The sequence below is a fragment of the Hemicordylus capensis genome, chromosome 2 (assembly GCF_027244095.1).
Source record: "Hemicordylus capensis ecotype Gifberg chromosome 2, rHemCap1.1.pri, whole genome shotgun sequence".
Taxonomy (NCBI): Eukaryota; Metazoa; Chordata; class Lepidosauria; order Squamata; family Cordylidae; genus Hemicordylus; species Hemicordylus capensis.
This window is the reverse complement of record NC_069658.1, coordinates 68374491-68393036: the sequence shown is the minus strand read 5'-3', so window position 1 is coordinate 68393036 and position 18546 is coordinate 68374491. Positions and strand designations below refer to the sequence as shown.

General features: G+C 41.3%; 1 protein-coding gene across 7 annotated transcripts in view; it reads right to left on the bottom strand.

The window, feature by feature from the left end:
• Window positions 1-4644: 4644 nt before the first annotated feature.
• The window catches only part of PAM (peptidylglycine alpha-amidating monooxygenase), a 247407-nt gene continuing 233505 nt past the window's right edge, over window positions 4645-18546 (bottom strand). For 4 of the 7 annotated variants that reach the window (XM_053291365.1, XM_053291369.1, XM_053291371.1 and 1 more), the window contains 4 exons: window positions 12150-12203; window positions 9976-10179; window positions 6326-6382; window positions 4645-5485 (listed from right to left, as the gene is read on the bottom strand). In XM_053291365.1, coding sequence (XP_053147340.1) covers window positions 5304-5485; window positions 6326-6382; window positions 9976-10179; window positions 12150-12203 — 497 coding nt within the window. In that variant the 3' untranslated portion in view covers window positions 4645-5303. The remainder of the gene's footprint in view (window positions 5486-6325; window positions 6383-9975; window positions 10180-12149; window positions 12204-18546) is intronic. The other 3 variants (XM_053291370.1, XM_053291368.1, XM_053291367.1) reach the window with 2 other exon arrangements.

The window sequence follows — 18546 nt, the reverse complement described above, 5'->3', positions numbered from 1 at the left end:
ACTTCACCTTTAAAATGTACATGCCCTAACAGAAAACAGGAAAACAATTTCCAAGAGAGGAAGAAAAATATGGATAAATCTTAGAAAGGTGGATTTTTTTAAAAAACAAGCAGATTTCTGCATGTAAAAGTGAACATAAAGGAAAGCAAGTTGTAGACAACAGAAAGGTGTGTACTGCAAGAGAAATTACTTACAAAATTAATACAATCCAGAGTAAAACCAAGATTTGTAGACAGTGGAGCAACTTCTCATTTCTTTAACCATCTACAGGATTCAGACACTGATATGAACTATAAATTTGAGATATTCTTGGCAAACAGTCAATTTCTGCAGAAGGAAAAAGCACAGTTCTTCTAAAACGTAATGTTGGAGCAGGTGAAATAAAGTAAGCATCCCAGACGACTATTTATGTGCCATGTTTGCAGAATAGTTTACTGAGTGTGAAAACAGCTACAAAATTATTTTTAGTTGCAGTATTATTTAGCTGCAGAATCATTTTTGGAAGAAATTGTTTTGTGTTTAAAGGAGGAAAAGTTACTCAGAGCTGTGTTAGAAGAAAGCGAGTTTTATGAGGTTGATTGTAGAAGCGATTTGGCAAATGTAGTAAGTGACTGTACACATAAGGACTGCATAACCTTATGGCATCATAGGATGGGTCATATCATTTTGTAAGACAATTAAAAGAGAAAAATATTGTTGGTATAATATATTATGGTTCAGAAGAAATGGCTGCAGACGCACTTACAAAACCATTAACCAGAACAGTTTCAAAATTTGTGGATGGCAATTGGGTTTATAAATTAAGGAACAAGACAATGAGAAGGGGAATGTTGGGATATACGGCTACAGTATATACCTTGTCTTTGTTCTTGCCATTGATGTATTTATGTATATCTGTGTTTAGGCTTGGGGTAGAGTTTAGAATGTTTGTGTCAGTTATCAGTTCTGTAGACTGATTGGCCGGTTTGTATTTTTTACTGGACACTTGAGACTATTTTCTGTTAGAATGATCTTTCACTCAGAGTACCACTGTTTATGATTTGGTAATCGTTACGTAATAATGTTTCGTAACTTTGTTCAAAAAACGTAACAGGCCTCAGTTTCTACTCTCTTACATTCCGCTACACCAGATTCTCAAACTTGGGTCTCCAGATGTTGTTGGACTTTGACTCCCATAATCCCCAGCCCATTATGGGAGTTGAAATCCAACAATATCTGGAGATCCAAGTTTGAGAAGCCCTGCTATAAACATTTACTTTTAAACATTTTAGTCCCTGCTAACTGGGCAAAGAGGCACCTTTTTAACATGGTGATTCTCTTTATTTAGTGGGGGAGAGTAACTGGCCCTATCCCTCCCCAGCACAGTAACTCCAGTGAATGTTGCTGGTGTCTATCTTATGTTTCTTTTTAGCTTGTGAGCTCTTTGGAGACAGGGATTCATCTTATTCTTATTTTTATTTATTATTTCTCTGTGTAAACCACTTTGGAAACTTTTGTTGAAAAGTGGTATATAAATGTAGTTGTACTTGAAACTAAGTCCCACTGGCTGACATGCAGACTAAGTTACTCAATAGTACTACTCAGGAGTTACTCAAAATAACTACTTAATTTCAATAGTACTGTCATTTAATTGGGATGTCAATTCAATAGGGGTTACACTGCCTAGTTAATATGTTTAAGACACATGTTTTCACCCCGGCTTTTAATTGGATACTGTTTTAATTGTTTTTAATCAGTTTAATGTTTTAAATTGTTGTAATGTTTTAACCTTTTTATTTGTTGTATTTATTGTTTTGTTGTAAACAGCCCAGACACTTATGTTTTGAGGAGTATACAAATGTATTAAATAAAATGAATAAATAAAAAAATGATTTCAGTACAACTGAACTCTCAAAAGCAGATCTTTTCAATAAAGGCCATCAGTGCTGTAATATTTGATTTTGCAACTAACTGTTCGCAATAATTTATTGTTCTGTCCAGAGATACCACAGGGTTCTTGTATAATTTAGCATCAATGTCCAAAATAGCTGATTTGTTGGTGTTAATGACAAAATGTTCATGTAAAATTAAAAATAAAATAGAGACATGGGTTTTCCAAATTGGTTTTGTTATGTGATTTTTTGATCCCAGCAATTAGTTTCAAGGCTTGGGAGAGGAGATACACTAGTTTTGCCATCTCATGCTATACTGCTATTTCACAAACATTCTATTCAACCCAGTTAGGTGCACCATTTAAATTTATTATTAATGCTGAGAGATGGGAGGCTGTTTGAAATACTTGCATTCACATGTAATGGTTCTAAATTTATCAAATTCATTGCATTTCAAAGCTGTGTACAATTCTTGTTTTACTTGTGTTACAGTCTGGTACACAACTACACATACATTCTATAGATTTGCTACCCATTTCTTGGATCCACTGTGGATCAGCCCACAGTATCCTCAGATATGCAGAGAATTTTGCATGGCAAATTCCTGTGTGGATTGAAGGTCTAATCTGTGCCTCAATGTAAAAATAGCTTCTGATGCAGGTGATTGGGGCTGGCGGTTCAGTTTAAGGGGCACTGGAAGAGACGGGACTAAATTATACTGATTTATGCTATTTATGCTAAATTCTCCAGTGGATGGAGCTTGTGGGGTAGTGGGCAGGGACTTCCCCACATTCCTTCACAACAAGATATTCCCACAACTCTTTGAAGGAAAAAATTGACATTTGAAGATCTGTCACACTTTTTTTCCTATCCATCCTTTGTGTTCACCAGGCAACCATTCCAAGAACAGAAAGGAATAATGTGCATGGGAAAGTTTTGTCATTCTGTTAATATCACATATTACATACGGCACTAGTTTCAGATCTGAAGCTTAATATTCGATAAGAAACCTACACGTTCTTTCCTTTTCATGCCTCACACTTTTGTTAGTACATGGGTTGCTGGAGCAAGAATCAGAAAAGCAAACTAGATATGGCAGCTTGAAGGGACACCCATAAATCAAGCTGAAAAAAAGTGGGGAACACTATATTGCATTGCTCCGATATACTGCATTGATCTATAAATTCTGATTAATTACAGAAGTACACTGCTTAATTGGAAAACACTACTTAATCAAGATGCCTCCCAGGGAACCAATTTCTGCCTAATGATACTTGATGGCAAGGACAGCTGCTTAATTGGGATGGTAATTCCATATAATTGGAACACCTTGAGGTAACTTCATGGTGGTTAGGTCTGCATGCATGGTCTTGGTCTTACACGGACTCTTATTTGCTCTCTGAACAGCAGATGGCTTCCTGCTTCATTTCAATCACTTCTGCTGCATCTATTTGGCTTCTAACATGATCTGTTTAGTCTGCAGCCCATGGCGACTAAACACATCAGAGGTTTGTGCCTGAGCAGCATATTATCAAAACAGCTACTACATAAAGGCTGTTTGTATGTAGCACTCCTCAAGAAGATATTAATGCTACTACTTTTTAGAAAAACCTGCAAGTGCCATTTGGCTGAAAGAACATGACGGCAGCAATCTGGATGGATCAGATGAGTTCTAGTAGAACTTCAATAAAGCTAATATTTAAGAGCTAGTGTAGCATAGTGGCTAAGAGCCAAAGTAGTAGAAAACTGTTAAATTACGGCTGCTGATTGGAATCATGGCTGAGTGGAAGGAGGATTAATCCTTTCCCTCCACCGCAGCCCCATTTTGGATCCGGGTCCTGCTATCGGCACTAAGGTAGCTTCCCTCCAAAGGCAAATCTGATCCAGATCCCCTGCCATGGCTATTTAATCAAAGGCCAAATGATGTGGTTAAGAGACTGAACTGCAAATCAGGAAGCTCCTCCTTCAAAGTGTACATCTGCAATGAATTCACTAGGTAACCTTTAGTACCTCACTACCTCTCAGCCATAGTCCCTCATTTGGGACTATGAGATTGATTCTAACCTATTTTACAGGGTTGTTATAAGATTATGATAATACACATAAAGTACTTTGAACACCAGTAGCGTAGCAGAGTTAAAATGTAGGCCAAGGATGGATCAGGTTCAAATACCCATTTAGCCCCAAGGACAGGGGATGACTTTGGGCCAGCCACTCATTCTCAACTGTACTTGGGTTGTTTTGAGAAGTAAAGTTGTGGCAGGACTTCGCACACGGCCCTGAGCTCCTTGGCAGAAGGGCGGAATAAAATAAATATATGAATGCTAAGTAAGTATTAAATCTGAACGTTCATACTATGATAGTAAGGACTATACTATAGGAAAAGAGAAGGAAATGTACAGAAATAAAATTAGTTCTATTCAAGTTGACACACAGGTTTCCTCTTCGCTCTGATAATGTTTTATTTGAGTACATACCCTGGATTTTCCTTTAAAAATCAATGCTTGATTTTATACATGTAATTTAGGTTGTTGTTGTTTTTTAAAAAAAAACACACAAAAACAAATGCCATGTAATAAAAAACATCTTCTTTCATACAAAATAACACTTTGGTTTCTCTTTCCCTTTCCCTCCCCTTCTCCCTGCTGGTCGAAAGCACTGATAAATGATGCACTGTATTAACTGGTTTGAACTATCTTGTTACAAAAGTTGCATACAAAGATCCCGACCCTCCCTTCCCAAATATAAAAATTCCAAAGTACACTCTGATAGCTAATGCTCTGCGAACACTTTATTACACAAATTACATTCAGCTTCTGAAAATAGTGTCCTAACAGTGTAACCATCTAAAAATAAGACATCCCTGGAAACACACAAAGTCAGGAGGAAGAAGAAAAACCATTTTAAATAGAGGCTTTTAAAATATTTCCCTCAAAGCAACATAATGCCAGTGATTATTATTTTTAAAAATAGGGGGTTTAGCAGCTTTATTTCTCTGTGGCACTGTATTCTCTCTGTCCTGTGATAGGTTACAGAACAGGCATTGAAGTGAAAAGGCACAAAAGAAAAAACTGGAAACTGAAAATTATGTTCTTAAAAGCAGAGTCTGGGACTTATTTACAAATATAGAGAAGGTACCCAACTAAAAGGAGCAAATACTACTACTTTAAAATCATTACTGCAATTAAAATGGGACCGTTCTGCTTTATTAAAGGTTCACATAAGACAATGGCACTGATATGAAATGTTCACATCCCCAAACCAAACTGAAAGGAAAAGAACGAAAGAAAAGGGGAACAAAAAGAAAAGAAAAATGTTGTGTACAGCCTCACAATAGACTAGTACAGGTTACAATTAAATACACAAAATTTAAAACGTGCTAAATCTGGCAATCTCTGCAGAATCATACAATGTAGAAATCAAAGGCTGGTTTCAGGAAGATGGGGGTATCGCTGGAGGTGGAGGCACAGGTTCTTCTTCTTCGGAGTCTGTGGCATCATCCTCATCTTTTTCTTGATCACTCCCTTCAGTACTAAGTCGGTCAAACCCTTTCCGACTGTAGCCTGCACGGCTTGCAAAAAAGTTCCCCAGGTTAAGGCCGCCACTTCCTTTGCCTGCAAATGGAAACACCCTTTTAGAAAAAGATCCATGTGCTCTTCTTTCCCAGGAGACAGTTACTGCATATGCTTATCCTGAGTTGGGGCTTCAATGTTCAGGTGTCTGCTCTGTTTTGTCATCGCCAGTCTGTTAGTTTAAGAACAGCTCCTTCTTGGAGAGCCTGTTCTCGCTAAGGTCAGTATACAATGACTCCATAAAATAAACTTGGAACAGGTCTCTGATCTCCCAGCCAAATTCAGTCAAGTTTTTTGTTTTGTTTTGTTTTTTGTTTTGGCAAGGAAGATGTGGCCCTGTGATGATACAGGGTTTGTACTCCTAGCTATAATAACCTGTATATTTGTACCCCTCTACAGCATGACCCCTAAAATCATCATCTTAAAGTTAGCTCATGGATTATTTGGATTTTAGGCTGAGAGAAATAATTGAAGCAGTTTTTCAAAAATACATATGAAAGGTTTGAAAAAGAAACATTTCTTAGGATTCTTCTCCAGGAACTTTCTTGTATTCCTCATGAAATGACCCAATCAGCAGCCCCCAAAGGCCATGTGGTTTTTTTTGGTAGATAAAGGGATGACTCACCACTATGGCTACAGGCTGCTCATTAGGAAAGACTGTCTGGATCCTTAACTAGGAGTAGGCAGGCACTTAACATGCCAGTCAAAGCCAAGTGCAACTCACACCTACACAGAGGCTGAGCTGGAAAAATCCCACATATAGGCCCATAGAGGTAGACACATGGCATATGTCTGCAAGCATTTCATTGCCTGGTGTTCATTTGTACAGAAACAATCTTCAACTTTTAGGAGTTCAGTAACCAGGCGTTCTCCTTTACTTACCTCTAAATCTGCCCAGGAGTCTCCCTGAATTTGAATCAAGTTTATGTTCAGCATCAGCTACAAAAATGAGACACATTTCTAAATCAGGGGCTAGAACCCTAAAGCAGAATTATATCAATAAAAACACACACTGGAAAATAAAGCAGGCTTTGAGCAAATATAAATATTTTCCTTTCCAAGGAAGGAAAAGAGAACTGAAACTGGACAGTCTGAATGTTAGGCCTGTGATGGTTTTGGTGTTTCTAGCTGGGAAGCAACAATCCCTTCTATTTGTGAATGGCTATTTTCTGCCATGAACCATTTGAAGTATGTGTCACACTAGACTGTTCGAGATACCTCTGAGATTAAATTCATAGGTGCCCCTGGAAATACTCAGAACTAACTGAGAAAAGAAGTTATCTTGCTCTCCTTACAATTATTTTTTGTAATGCACAAACCCCAATGCAAACTCGTGGAAACAAAAGTTGGTTTTCCAAAATACTAGTTCAGAGATTTACTAGCATGTTTCCCCTTGTAAATGTTAAATCTAAGAGGGCAAGAGCAAGACCAAATTAGATGTCTCTCTCACACCTGGTTTTCCTACATACAGACACGGTGAAGGGAGGAAACGGGATTGGGGTGCATGGTGGGGCAGGGGTCTGCTTTCGCCCCATGCCATTCTCCCACAGAAGATGCTCTTTTTGCAATGGCATCTTTGGGAGCAAATCACAGTGTTGGTGGGGGGAGTTTGAGTGGGACAGCAGCATGTCAGACTCCATCTTCCCCATGTGCTGCAGTGCCTCGTCGTGGCAGCTGTTTATAAAGAAAAAGCACAAATGGGAGAGACGATTATGTGCTTAACATATCATCTCGTTTGAGACTACACGGTGGCGCTTGTCTGGATTCATACAACACTTTTCACTGTGGTGTTTTACTGGTTTATATCTTGAAGTTATCTCCTGTTTGCAGAAGTGTTTCTGTTTGACATTTGCAATGTATGTTTTCTCACGTGGAAACTATGCTTATCAAAAAGCCTTAATTAGTTCACTTAGGGCTAAAGACTAGGGCTGAAATGAATTATCACGGGTGAACATTATGGGTCTAAAAAAAGAAATCTGTAGGAGGCTAGTGTTCTCTGAAAGACCTCTCTTCCCAAAGAGTCTTGCCTTTTTCACACTGTTCTGCTCTCTTTTCTTTTCACTGCTCCTCTTGATAAATTCTTTGGCACATTTAAAAAAGAGAATGCTTCCTGCTGGCTATATAACCCAGTCACTCCTAGACACCGGTGTGATGCTGTTGTGACATGATATAGGCAGTCATATTTGGCTATGTGACAATATCACAAAGCTAAATGAGAGTGAGGACTATAGTTTTTGGCCTTCACCCTAAATTGAAGAGCACTGATGCCACATGTCCCCAAATTACGACAAAAAGGGAGGGCTGCATATTTTGCAGTTGCTACAATTACCGCGCTGCTTATATACCACTTTTCAATTGAATTTCTCAAAGCAGTTTACTACTACGAAGGAGGAGGTGGTGGAAGTGGTGGTGGTGGTGGTTCCCTGTTCTTCAAATGGCCTACAATCTAAGGAGGAACTCAAGGGAGGCACCAGCAACGCTGCAGGAAGGCAGTGCTAAGGTTGAACAGGGTCAATTGTTGTCCCTCCGTTAACTATAAGAGAATCACACTTTGAAGGATGCCTCTTTGCCTAGTTAGCAGGGGACAACATTATAGCTCAGCTTACTAAAGACACAATAAGGTCATGTACATAACTTAGTGGCAGGGAGGGCTGGTGGGGAGACAGGCCATAGCACATGAGCAGTTCCGCGGTGAGCAGCAGAGCAAGGCACTGGGGTTAACCCTGGCTAAGTACCAGTGTAAAAAGGAGGGTTAAGTGGGGTGGAAGCTATCCTAGCACACCACACGGGCAGCCTAACCCCAGGCTGGACTGCCCTAGGTTGGGTTAGGTTGCTCATTGGAATAGCATCATTATGTAATAAGAGTCCCTTAGTTCAGCTTAAACAAAACAAAACAAAACAAAACAAAACAGAAACACTACATTTGGAGGGAAAAGAACAAAAGATATTTCCTACCTAATCTAATCTGGCACTAGATTAATCTGGCACTAGAGAAAGGCACGGTTTGAAATTTATTGAGCACTGCAGAATTACAGCCAATTCAGTGGCTGTAATCCTGCAGCAGTTACATGCACTTAAGCACCACTCTTTTGAATGAAGGGTAGATACAGTAACTGTGTACAAGATCATAGTCCATTAATGCAATAGGCACCCATCAGCAATCAATGTATGAGGTACACAAGCCAAGTTAGGATTTGCATTGTGAAATGCTTCTGTTATTGTGCATTTTCTTCAATAAATATTGGATAGTACAGAAACACTACATTTGGAGGGATGACATTTTAAGCAGGGAACTGACAAGGAAGATAGTACTTAATCCGTTTCCCTCTTGCAACTTCTCTGCTCCAAATTTAACTCCCTCCTCACAATACAAATGTCGAATCCTCTCGAAGGAAAAGCTTTCGGAAGGTTGCTTGGAATGGTGAACAGTGAGTGGGGAAGGGTTAAGCACACTCTTCTCCTTTTGCTTCTCCACTGAATCCCTTTTGATCCAGGCTTTTGGCCAATGAGCTGCCCCTTGCTCTTTTTAAATTTCTAGTCGCATCTGTCCTGTTTTTATTGAATTGTTTTTATCATGTTGTTGACTGCTGTGGGGTCTTAGGATAAAGGGTGTCATATAAATCTAAATAACCCTCCCCCATACACACCCCTTCTCTGGTATTCCTTTGTTAGAAAGATACCTAAGTTCCTGAGACACAGCTTGAAATCTATGGCATAGTTTTGTTTGTAGGGTCAGGAGGGGGATATGGCTTCACCTTTTGTGCTCATCAATTTTACTATGTATATCTTTATAGCACATAAGTTAACTGCTGCCCTAACATTGGACCACAAGCATGCACTACACCAGATAAGTTGTAAAAGGAAGGTAAAGAATTATTTGTGTTTGCAGGAGGCAAACACAATTATTATAATTATAAAGACTAAAGACAGATGAACACAAAGGAGAGAGATCTTAATCAAAATAAGCACAAGACAGCGAGGTCACTTCATAATTGGCTGCACTTTCTTCAGCTACCATTGTGAACAATCCACATAGTTTGTACTTCCCCTGCTAAGATCCACAGATTGCTTTACAGCAAATTCTAATCCTAACTTGCAAAGGGAAAGGAACATAAAAACTACTAACTGAACTGAGAAGACCAATTGATATATAATGATAGTGTGTAAATCCCTTGTCTCTGCCCAAATTTCACTGGTATACAGTAGTGGAAAATGAGTATTTCACATAGAATGACATGCTATTTAACATAGGAACATAGGAAGCTGCCATATACTGAGTCAGACCATGGGTCTCTCTAGCTCAGTATTGTCTTCACAGACTGGCAGCAGCTTCTCCAAGGTTGCAGGCAGGAATCTCTCTCAGCCTTATCTTGGAGATGCCAGGGAGGGAACTTGGAACCTAGATGCTCTTCCCGGAGTGGCTCCATCCCCCGAGGGGAACATCTTACAGTCTTCACTATCATTATATATTTCCATAAAGAGTTTAGATATTACAGGTTGGTTATTACCAAATTCAAGAGCGAGTTAATTACCTCTGTAGAGTCTTGTCTTTCTCCACCGAATAAATACCGCAATTGCCAAGAGGACAACAAGAGGAATAATTAGAAGTGTTGTGATAAGGACAAAAGAAACTCCAGTGCCGGCCTGTTGGACCACATGATGATCTTTCTCTTTCATTAATGACTCCTTTGACATGGGTTGGTTTGTCAATTTGGCTTCTATAACAGCCTCTGTTTCTTTAAGAAAGGAAGAGATTGAACACTGACAAACTCCTTCAAGCCATGCAGATTACCCCCAGTGGAACATACAAGTTTACTTTGAAACATACAGATAATAACTGTAAACAGCAGTAGTAACAGGCCATGCTGCAAGTTTTGTAGTCTGTGCTGATCCATCTAAAGCCTTGACAAAGATAAGGAAATATTTAATACTTGATATTTGAACAGTGCTTTCAAAGTGTTCAAAGCACCCCTTATGAATTATCTTCTTGTAATCCTTACAACCACCCTGTAATGTATGATTATCCCCATACTGCAGCTAAGGCTGAGAGAGAATGGTACGTCTAAGGCCGCCTAGGTGAGTTCATGGTGAGATCTAAACTGGGGAAATCCTGAGTCGTAACTCCATCTCTTAGCCACTACGCGACACCACACCAGCTCGCAAGTTTCTTATAAATTTCTAACAAAAGAGGGCCAAGACCAGCCACAATGTAGTTAATTGAACCGGCATTCTCCGACATTTGGAAAATAATCAGCTATAATAACGTTGGGGTAGATTCAGCTGGAGGTCTTCCTCACAGCCAAAAGGCATTGACTTTTGCAGTTACTATGCACAGACCAATTTATTTTATTTTATTATATTTGTACACCACCCCAAACTTCCATCTCTGAGTGGTTTACAGCAACATAACCCAATTAAAACAGAAATTAAAAACTTAACACAACTGAAAACCAGTTAATTAAATAATTAGCACCAAAGTGAACACATTATGCTAAGTGTGTTATTTTTATTACTTGTTATACCATTCTTCTTTCAAAAATCTCAGGGCAGCATGTATGGTCCCCCCCTCCATTTTACCCTCACAACAACCCTGTAAGGTAGGTTAGACTGAGGGAGAGTAACTGGCCCAGGATCACCAGGTGAGTTTCATGGCTGAGTAGGGATTTGAACCTGGGTCTCTAATCACTGGACCATACTGGTTTGTTGAAAACCATAAATGCTTTTTCTTTCAAAAAAGCATCTTAAGGGAGTCTGATCCAGATGGGGCACGATGAGGGAGAAGGGTTTAACCCACTCTAGCTCCACAGCTTCCCTGCTCAAATCTGGGATGCATTTTCAGCAGGAAATGGTACAGGGGAAAGGGTTAAAGCTTCCAAGAGCGGTTTGTTGCTCTGGAACATCAGCCACTCGATTTATTCTTGTCTTTGTTGTCATTTTTCATCTTCTCTCAAAACTCATAAACAGGACCTAAGTTTGAGCCTCTGGGAACATTGTGGCCAATGACCTAAACACTATCTGCCTTGCCGACAGAGAGCTGACCATCTTCTTTATATATATTTCTCCTAGGCATACTCGTCACTAATCCCATGTGTGGCAGCTTTCGCGAGAGTTCGGGATAGTGATGGGACGGCCGGGGGGGGGGGGGGATGGCGGTGGTGGCAGTGGCAGCTGGCTGGTTGGTGGGCGGGAAAACAAAACACCGGCGAGTGGCTGGCCAGGAAGAAAAATGGCGGCAACGGTGTTGGGCAGGCAAAGTGAGGGAACAATGGCAGAGCCGGGGGGAAAGACGGTGACGGCAGCGAACTAGAGGCCAGACCAGCTGGCCGCCGGGAGGGGAAGAGAAGCAGTGGTGGGAGGGGAGGAAAAGTCTGGCTGCCAAGGGAGAATGAAATGTGGCTGAAGCGGGGGGGGGGGTTTTGACATGGAGAACAAGGGGTGCAGATGCTCTGTGCCAGGTCAGCTAGTAACCCCCTTCTTGCTTTAGAATTTAGTGATATAGCTAGATTTTCAGTTGCGTAAAAACATTATCCTTTTTGATAAGCTACAAGTATCTTTTCAGACAGTTATTTGCATAGAGAGACTTCGTAGTCACTAGTAAGTTATGGAGGAGGATCACCTAGGCATCTTTCCCCTCAGCTGCAATGATGCAAGGCCATAACCTTTCCCCCAAGCACTCAAAATTACAAATTGCTCAGAAAAGACTAACCTTTTACTTCCTGTACTTCAATCCCAGCCTTTTTAACAGACCGATGCTCCATTTCTGAAAAACAAAAATTATGTTTAATGTCATGTGCTTTGCATGATTCAAGAGAGGCCATAATGACCATCTTTTGTGAAGCAGACCTAACTTTACAGGTCCGCACAATGGCTCAGAAGAATAAATCTGGAATATGATGGGTAGTAACACCTCTCTCAAAATAGATACTAAGAGGTTTGCTGCCCAGAAAGCTAGAACAGAAAATTAAGTAATAAGGATGAAGACAAACCCCTCAAAACAAAAAACCGCAAACCTCTAAAAATTCTGCATCAAGAAAGCTCATATTCTGTGTTCAGTATATATTTGCCCATAAGGATGTGCCCTACATTTGCATAATACATTCTCAGATATTTTAGCAAGCATTTGTTGGCAGAAAACCTGAATGGAATCTTCAAACAGGTGCAATAGGACCCGACCTCAGTGTCTCCCAGACACATACAATGCTTCTGATCATTTTTTTCTCCTTATAGTTCCCAGGTTTTCGGCATACACTGCCTGGATGTGCTTAATGATAATAATTTGCTAGCTGGTCATTATCAGATAGTGTAAAGAACTTGCAGAAAGCCTGCATATTATGGAACCACCATCAATTTGTTTAGAAAAGCTGTAGATAATATACTAGCAGGTACAGTACATGATGCTTTACAAACTTCACATATATTTATCATCCTTAATGTAACTGTAGATTAAACTATCAATCATAAAAGATACCTAATCTTTTTTTTCTTAAAAAAATCCCACTTAGCTTAATGAACTGACCTATATCAGATACATCACCTGATAAAGATAATTAATTAGGGGTACAGAAAAAGAAGTTACCCTCATAAAGAGTGAAATTCAATGACATTAATTATGAAGCTCAGCATACATTTATTTTAAATCCCATTTTGGTCACACATTTGGTCACACATATAGGAAACACCTATATCGGGAACAGCATAAGAACAGCCCCTGCTGGATCAGGCCCAAGGCCCATCTAGTCCAGCATCCTGTTTCACACAGTGGCCCACCAGATGCCGTTAGAAGTCTACTGACAGGAGTTGAGGGCATGCTCTCTCTCCTGCTGTTACTCCCCTGCAACTGGTACTCAGAGGCATCCAGTATCGGAAGATGCTGAAAGGCATCATCTCACACTGCGCAGGAGGAGGCAATGGTAAACCCCTCCTGTGTTCTACCAAAGAAAACCACAGGGCTCTGTGGGAGTCAGGAGTCGACACCCACTCGAGGGCACAACTTTACTTTATAGAGTGGGTGATAAATGGCTTGACAGTAGTACATGTGAAAAAGATCTTGGAACTGCAGTCACTCACAAGCTGAACTTGTGATTGCACAGCAGTGCAAAGCAGCTGCAAAAAATGGAAATACAATGTGAAGCTGTATTAACCCAGGAAGTTGTCTTATACAGAGTCAGATCATTACCATCTAGCTCAGTATTGTCTATACTGACTGGCAGCAGCTTCTCTTCTCTTTCAGTCTTTCCCAGCCCGACCTGATGATGTCAGGGATTGAACACAGGACCTTTTGCATGCAAAGCAGATGCACTTCCCCTGAGCCTTGCCCCCTCAAACGACAGCTTCCAAGTCACAAGCAGCAATAAATCCCCGCAACCCATCAAAGACCATCTGGAGTATTGCAGCCTGTTTTAGGCACCACACTTCACGAAGGATGTAGACAAACTGGAACGAGTTCAGGGAAGGACAATGTAGACAGTTGGGGTCTGGAAAGCAAGCTCTGTGAGGCAAGCTGAAAGGAACGAAGTATATTTTGCCTGGTGAAGTTCAATACTTCACCAATGAGCCCCTGGTGGTGCAGTGGTAAAACTGCCGCCCTGTAACCAGAAGGTTACAAGTTCAATCCTGACCAGGGGCTCAAGGTTGACTCAGCCTTCCATCCTTCCGAGGTCGGTAAAATGAGTACCCAGAATGTTGGGGGCAATATGCTAAATCATTGTAAACCGCTTAGAGAGCTCCGGCTATAGAGCGGTATATAAATGTAAGTGCTATTGCTATTGCTATTGCTACTTCTTAACAGTAGCTGACATCCTGACTAAAGCAGCACTCATGTCAGTAGGGTCTGTGGGGATACCACTCCCCCAGTCCCCATGCACTCGCACTGTTGCACAAGAGCACTGATACTTCCCAGCTCTGCTTGTGCTCCAGGAGTGCCCTTTAAGGCCAGAGACACATCACTGAGGGCCAGCAACGTTTTTACCCTGTTACAGAGCGCTTCTGGAGCACAGGCAGTGCTTGGAAGTATTAGCCCTCTTGGGCAACAGCATGTGCACAAGAAGACTGGGTGAGTTGCATGAAGGCTCCCGATGCATCCCCACAGACCCTATCGACGTGTGTGCTTCGTGGTTCAGGATGTCCGCCGGAAAGAGCAGTTTGCCAATCGAACCAATTCCCTTGGGGCGGTGATGGGCTCTCCTTGACCGGAGGTCTTCAAGCAAAGGTTGACCAACCGTTCACCCAGGATGCTCGAGATGTGGATTTCCTGCATGGAGAAGGGGGTTGAATCAGATGGCCTAAAAGGCCTCTCTCCAACTCTATGACTCTCTAAAATCTGTATTAGCAACATGTGAGTAACGGTAGAGGGGCATGGATTTTTAGTGATGGAGAGGGAATGCGACCAGTGCTTTGTAGCTGTACCACCTCTCATTTCTCAGCAAAAGCATCCCATAGTTTCTCCCTCTCTCCTACCTCAAGTTGTTTTTCACAAGTCTGGTGTCAGTTATAAAGCTGCAGTTCTCAGTACAGAGAACATACTTTGTGGTTCTATATGAGCCATGCAGGGTCCAAGAGACTTCATTAATGGCCATATGTAGGACTCTGATGTGAGGCCATTGCTCAGCTGGTTGCTTGAGGCACAACTGCTGCACTTGAATCCTCCCTCTCTGCGTTAGGATGGAAGAAAAGGCCTGCTGTCCTGGGGAAAGAGAGTACAAAGCAAGGCAATACCCACGTTCCCAATCAGCTGGCACTGCTGTGCACATAGAAGCCAGCTCCAGTGATGTTGTGCAAGAGCACAGTGTGCTTGCACTGTGCAGATCTTACATTGTGCTATTCTGAGCAGTTGCACAAATGCGCTCTTGTGCTGCACTGCCAGGGCTGGCTTCTACACTGGAGAAATTGGTAATGCCAGCACTACTTTGAGCATTATGTGGGCCAATAATGGTCTTTTATTTATACTAAGCCATATCATTGGTTGCTTTAGTATTGCAGATGAGAAACTTTGCTCTGCAATTTCTATTTAAATTTACAAATACCTTATTGAGCTCTGTTTTATTCTGCCTATTTCGGATTTGAATCGAGCTTTAAGCTTTTACTTTCTTCTGCATTCTTTCTCCATTTTTACTGTGATTTTATATCACTTTGGGTGCCTGGGCTTTTTGTGGGGTGGGGGTAAAGGGGAAGAGAATGTACATAAATACTAACCCCCCAAACCCACAGAACTGTTAAAGCAACCAGTGTATGAGTGGATTCCTTTAATAACAAAACTACTGAAGGGGACACCTTCAGCCAACATCAAATGCCAGCTTTAATGACTCAATAGCAGCAAATGTTCCAGTGGGAGCAACTTATTTAGGTTAACAAGATGCAAAAATGGCATAGGAAAGTGAAAATTAAGCCACACGGCCAGTGGAGTGACTACAATTCTCAGTTGACTTGTCAGTGGACATCAAATGCCAGATGCTGAGGGACAAAGTTGGAAGTGGAGTGATCTCTCTAATAGGATAATAAGCCAGGCATGGTAACAGTGTCTGTAATGTTGCAAACCACCTTGGTGAACCTCTAAAGGGGCAAAAGTGACAAGTGATTCCCAAATTAATAAACATAAAAATAAAAACAGAAGCTCTGTGCCTTTGATGGGCTTTGCTGTTGGAACAAATGGAGAGCATGCAGATGGCCTTCAGGACATTTTGCCACACTGAATGCTGTTCAAACACCTTGTCCTACTGCTTTTTAAATTATTCTGTCCATTTTGATTTGATCTCTTTTGAATGATGAATACAAATGTTAGGGAATTCTAGATTTTTGGAAAATGTCAGGTGTAGAAGTTATCCCATAAATGGGTGTGTGTGTGTGTGGGCTGTGGAAATTCTAAGGGCACATCCAAACTAGGCAGGCTGCTCGTTCACACTGGAGTACAACAATCCATTTTCTTTCCTCCATTTTGACAGCAGACAAGCAGTCATGCCTTCTGCATAGCTGATGCTTATAGTGGACTGATGCCTTTCTGTGGGTTGGACGTGATGAGAGATGCAATGCACTAGCTCCCTACCATGGTTTTCATATATATAAATTGCAGGGTTGGGAAGTATACATTTTCAAACATCAGTAGCCTTGCTCTTCCTCTAAGGAGCTCATGGTACTGTGCATGGTACTTCCTCCCTGCTTTTATCCTCACAGCAATCCTGTGAGGCAGGTTCGGAGCAGAGAGTGTATATCTGGCTTAAGGTAACTAGTGAGCTTCATGGCTGAATGGGAAAGAATTGGAAACCAGGTCTCCCCAATCCTAGTCTTAACACTCTAACCACTATACTACTCTGGTTCTCAGTTGTGATTTAGCATTTAGCAGGGGCAGAGTAACTGGTCCTATCCATCTCCAGCACAGTACCTCCAGTGACTGTTGCTAGTGTCTGTTTTGTGTTTCCTTTTAGATTATGAGCCCTTTGGGGACAGGGATCCATCTTTCTTTATTTGTTTGTTATTTCTCTATGTAAATTGCTTTGGAAACATTTGTTGAAAAGTGTTATATAAATTGTTGTTGTTGTTGTGTAGGGTACTGATTACAGGAGAAATTATACGCAGGAGAAAAAGGAAATTCAGACCCTCATTTTACCTGTGAAACGAACTAGTGGGGAAGAGAGTGTTGGATTCCTTCAAAGAGCATGAAAAGGCTTAATTATAAAAATGGGGGGGGGGGGTCTGGCCCCTGGATCTTTTCCAGCAACACTCCTGCATGAAACTGTTCATTAATTTTATCCTAATTGCATGGGAGGAAGGGAGAATGGTGGATAGGCTTGAGTTGAGACCCCGGTGAGATCTGTTACTAGCCACACTTACTACACCATTTTATTTATTATTTATTTATTGCATTTTCATACCACCCCTCCCAATTTGGCCCAGGGCGGTTTACAAACAAAACAAAAACAGTCAAAATCAGTCAACAACAAAAACCAAAACTCTAAAATACCATAAAACAATCAGTTAAAAAACAATTTAGAATTTTGCGGTGATTCAGTGTATCTCTCAAACACAGCCTCCCAGCCATTTTCCTTCCTTAGCCTGCTTGGAAGACAAATGCTGGCTGCACTCCAGACAAATGGTCATTCTGGCAAGGCATCTCCCTACAGTGCCTTCCAGGTCAATTTGCAAAGGACTGCAATGGGCTGAAGGAAATGCCCCTCTCCGAACTGAGCATAGGCAGAGAGAGATGCAGGGCAGACCCAAATCAGAGTTGAAAAGAGACAAAAGGGAAAAGAATGCAAGCTCTCTTCCTGCATGTAAGATAAGAATTTTCAAAGCTAAACAAAACTGCTCACCTCATTTCCTCCCAGCCCTTATCAAAGGGAGAAGTAATGCCAGACAGCGTGATATGCCCCCCTCCTTCTCTATTCAGGTGATTGCCCAAGGCAATCTCTTTTGTGAATCTTTCCTTGTCTAAAGGAGCATACAGGGGAGTCACCCTGACAGAATTTATTTATTTTATTTATTCAATTTTTACACCGCCCTTCCAGAATAGCTCACATAAGCTAATCAATACCCAATATTCATGGCCTTATTTCGAGCAAGAACTCCTAAGTCATCAGAAATTCCTCAAAGAGGAACTGCAACTCTTAAATCATGCCTCAGGGTATGTTTTTGCCTATAAGAACCCCCTCAAACATGGCATCATGTTTTGCCTCCTGCAATTGCCACGCTGCGCCCTACCATCGGAACTCAGTGCTCCACACTGCTTGGGCACACCTCATTGTTCGCCTCGTGCTTAAGCTACCAGAGCGATGGATTTCCCTAGCTAGAGGCAGAAAACTATGACAAACAGTTTCCACCCTTTTATCCTCAGATCTCTTCCCCTTCCCAGTACTGTAGCCTGGTAATATGCCTCAAGCTTAACCAACCAATTTCATTTCACTTTCTGTTCCCCCATTATGAAGCTACCTAATGGCACAGTGGGCAAATGACATGATTATCAAGCCAGAGGTTGCCGGTTCGAATCCCCGCTGGTATGTTTCCCAGACTATGGGAAACACCTATATCAGGCAGCAGCTAGGAATGTGCACGAACCTGTTCGGAGACCCTTCTATGGGCCTCCGAACACGTTTGAACACTGGCCGTTTCAAACG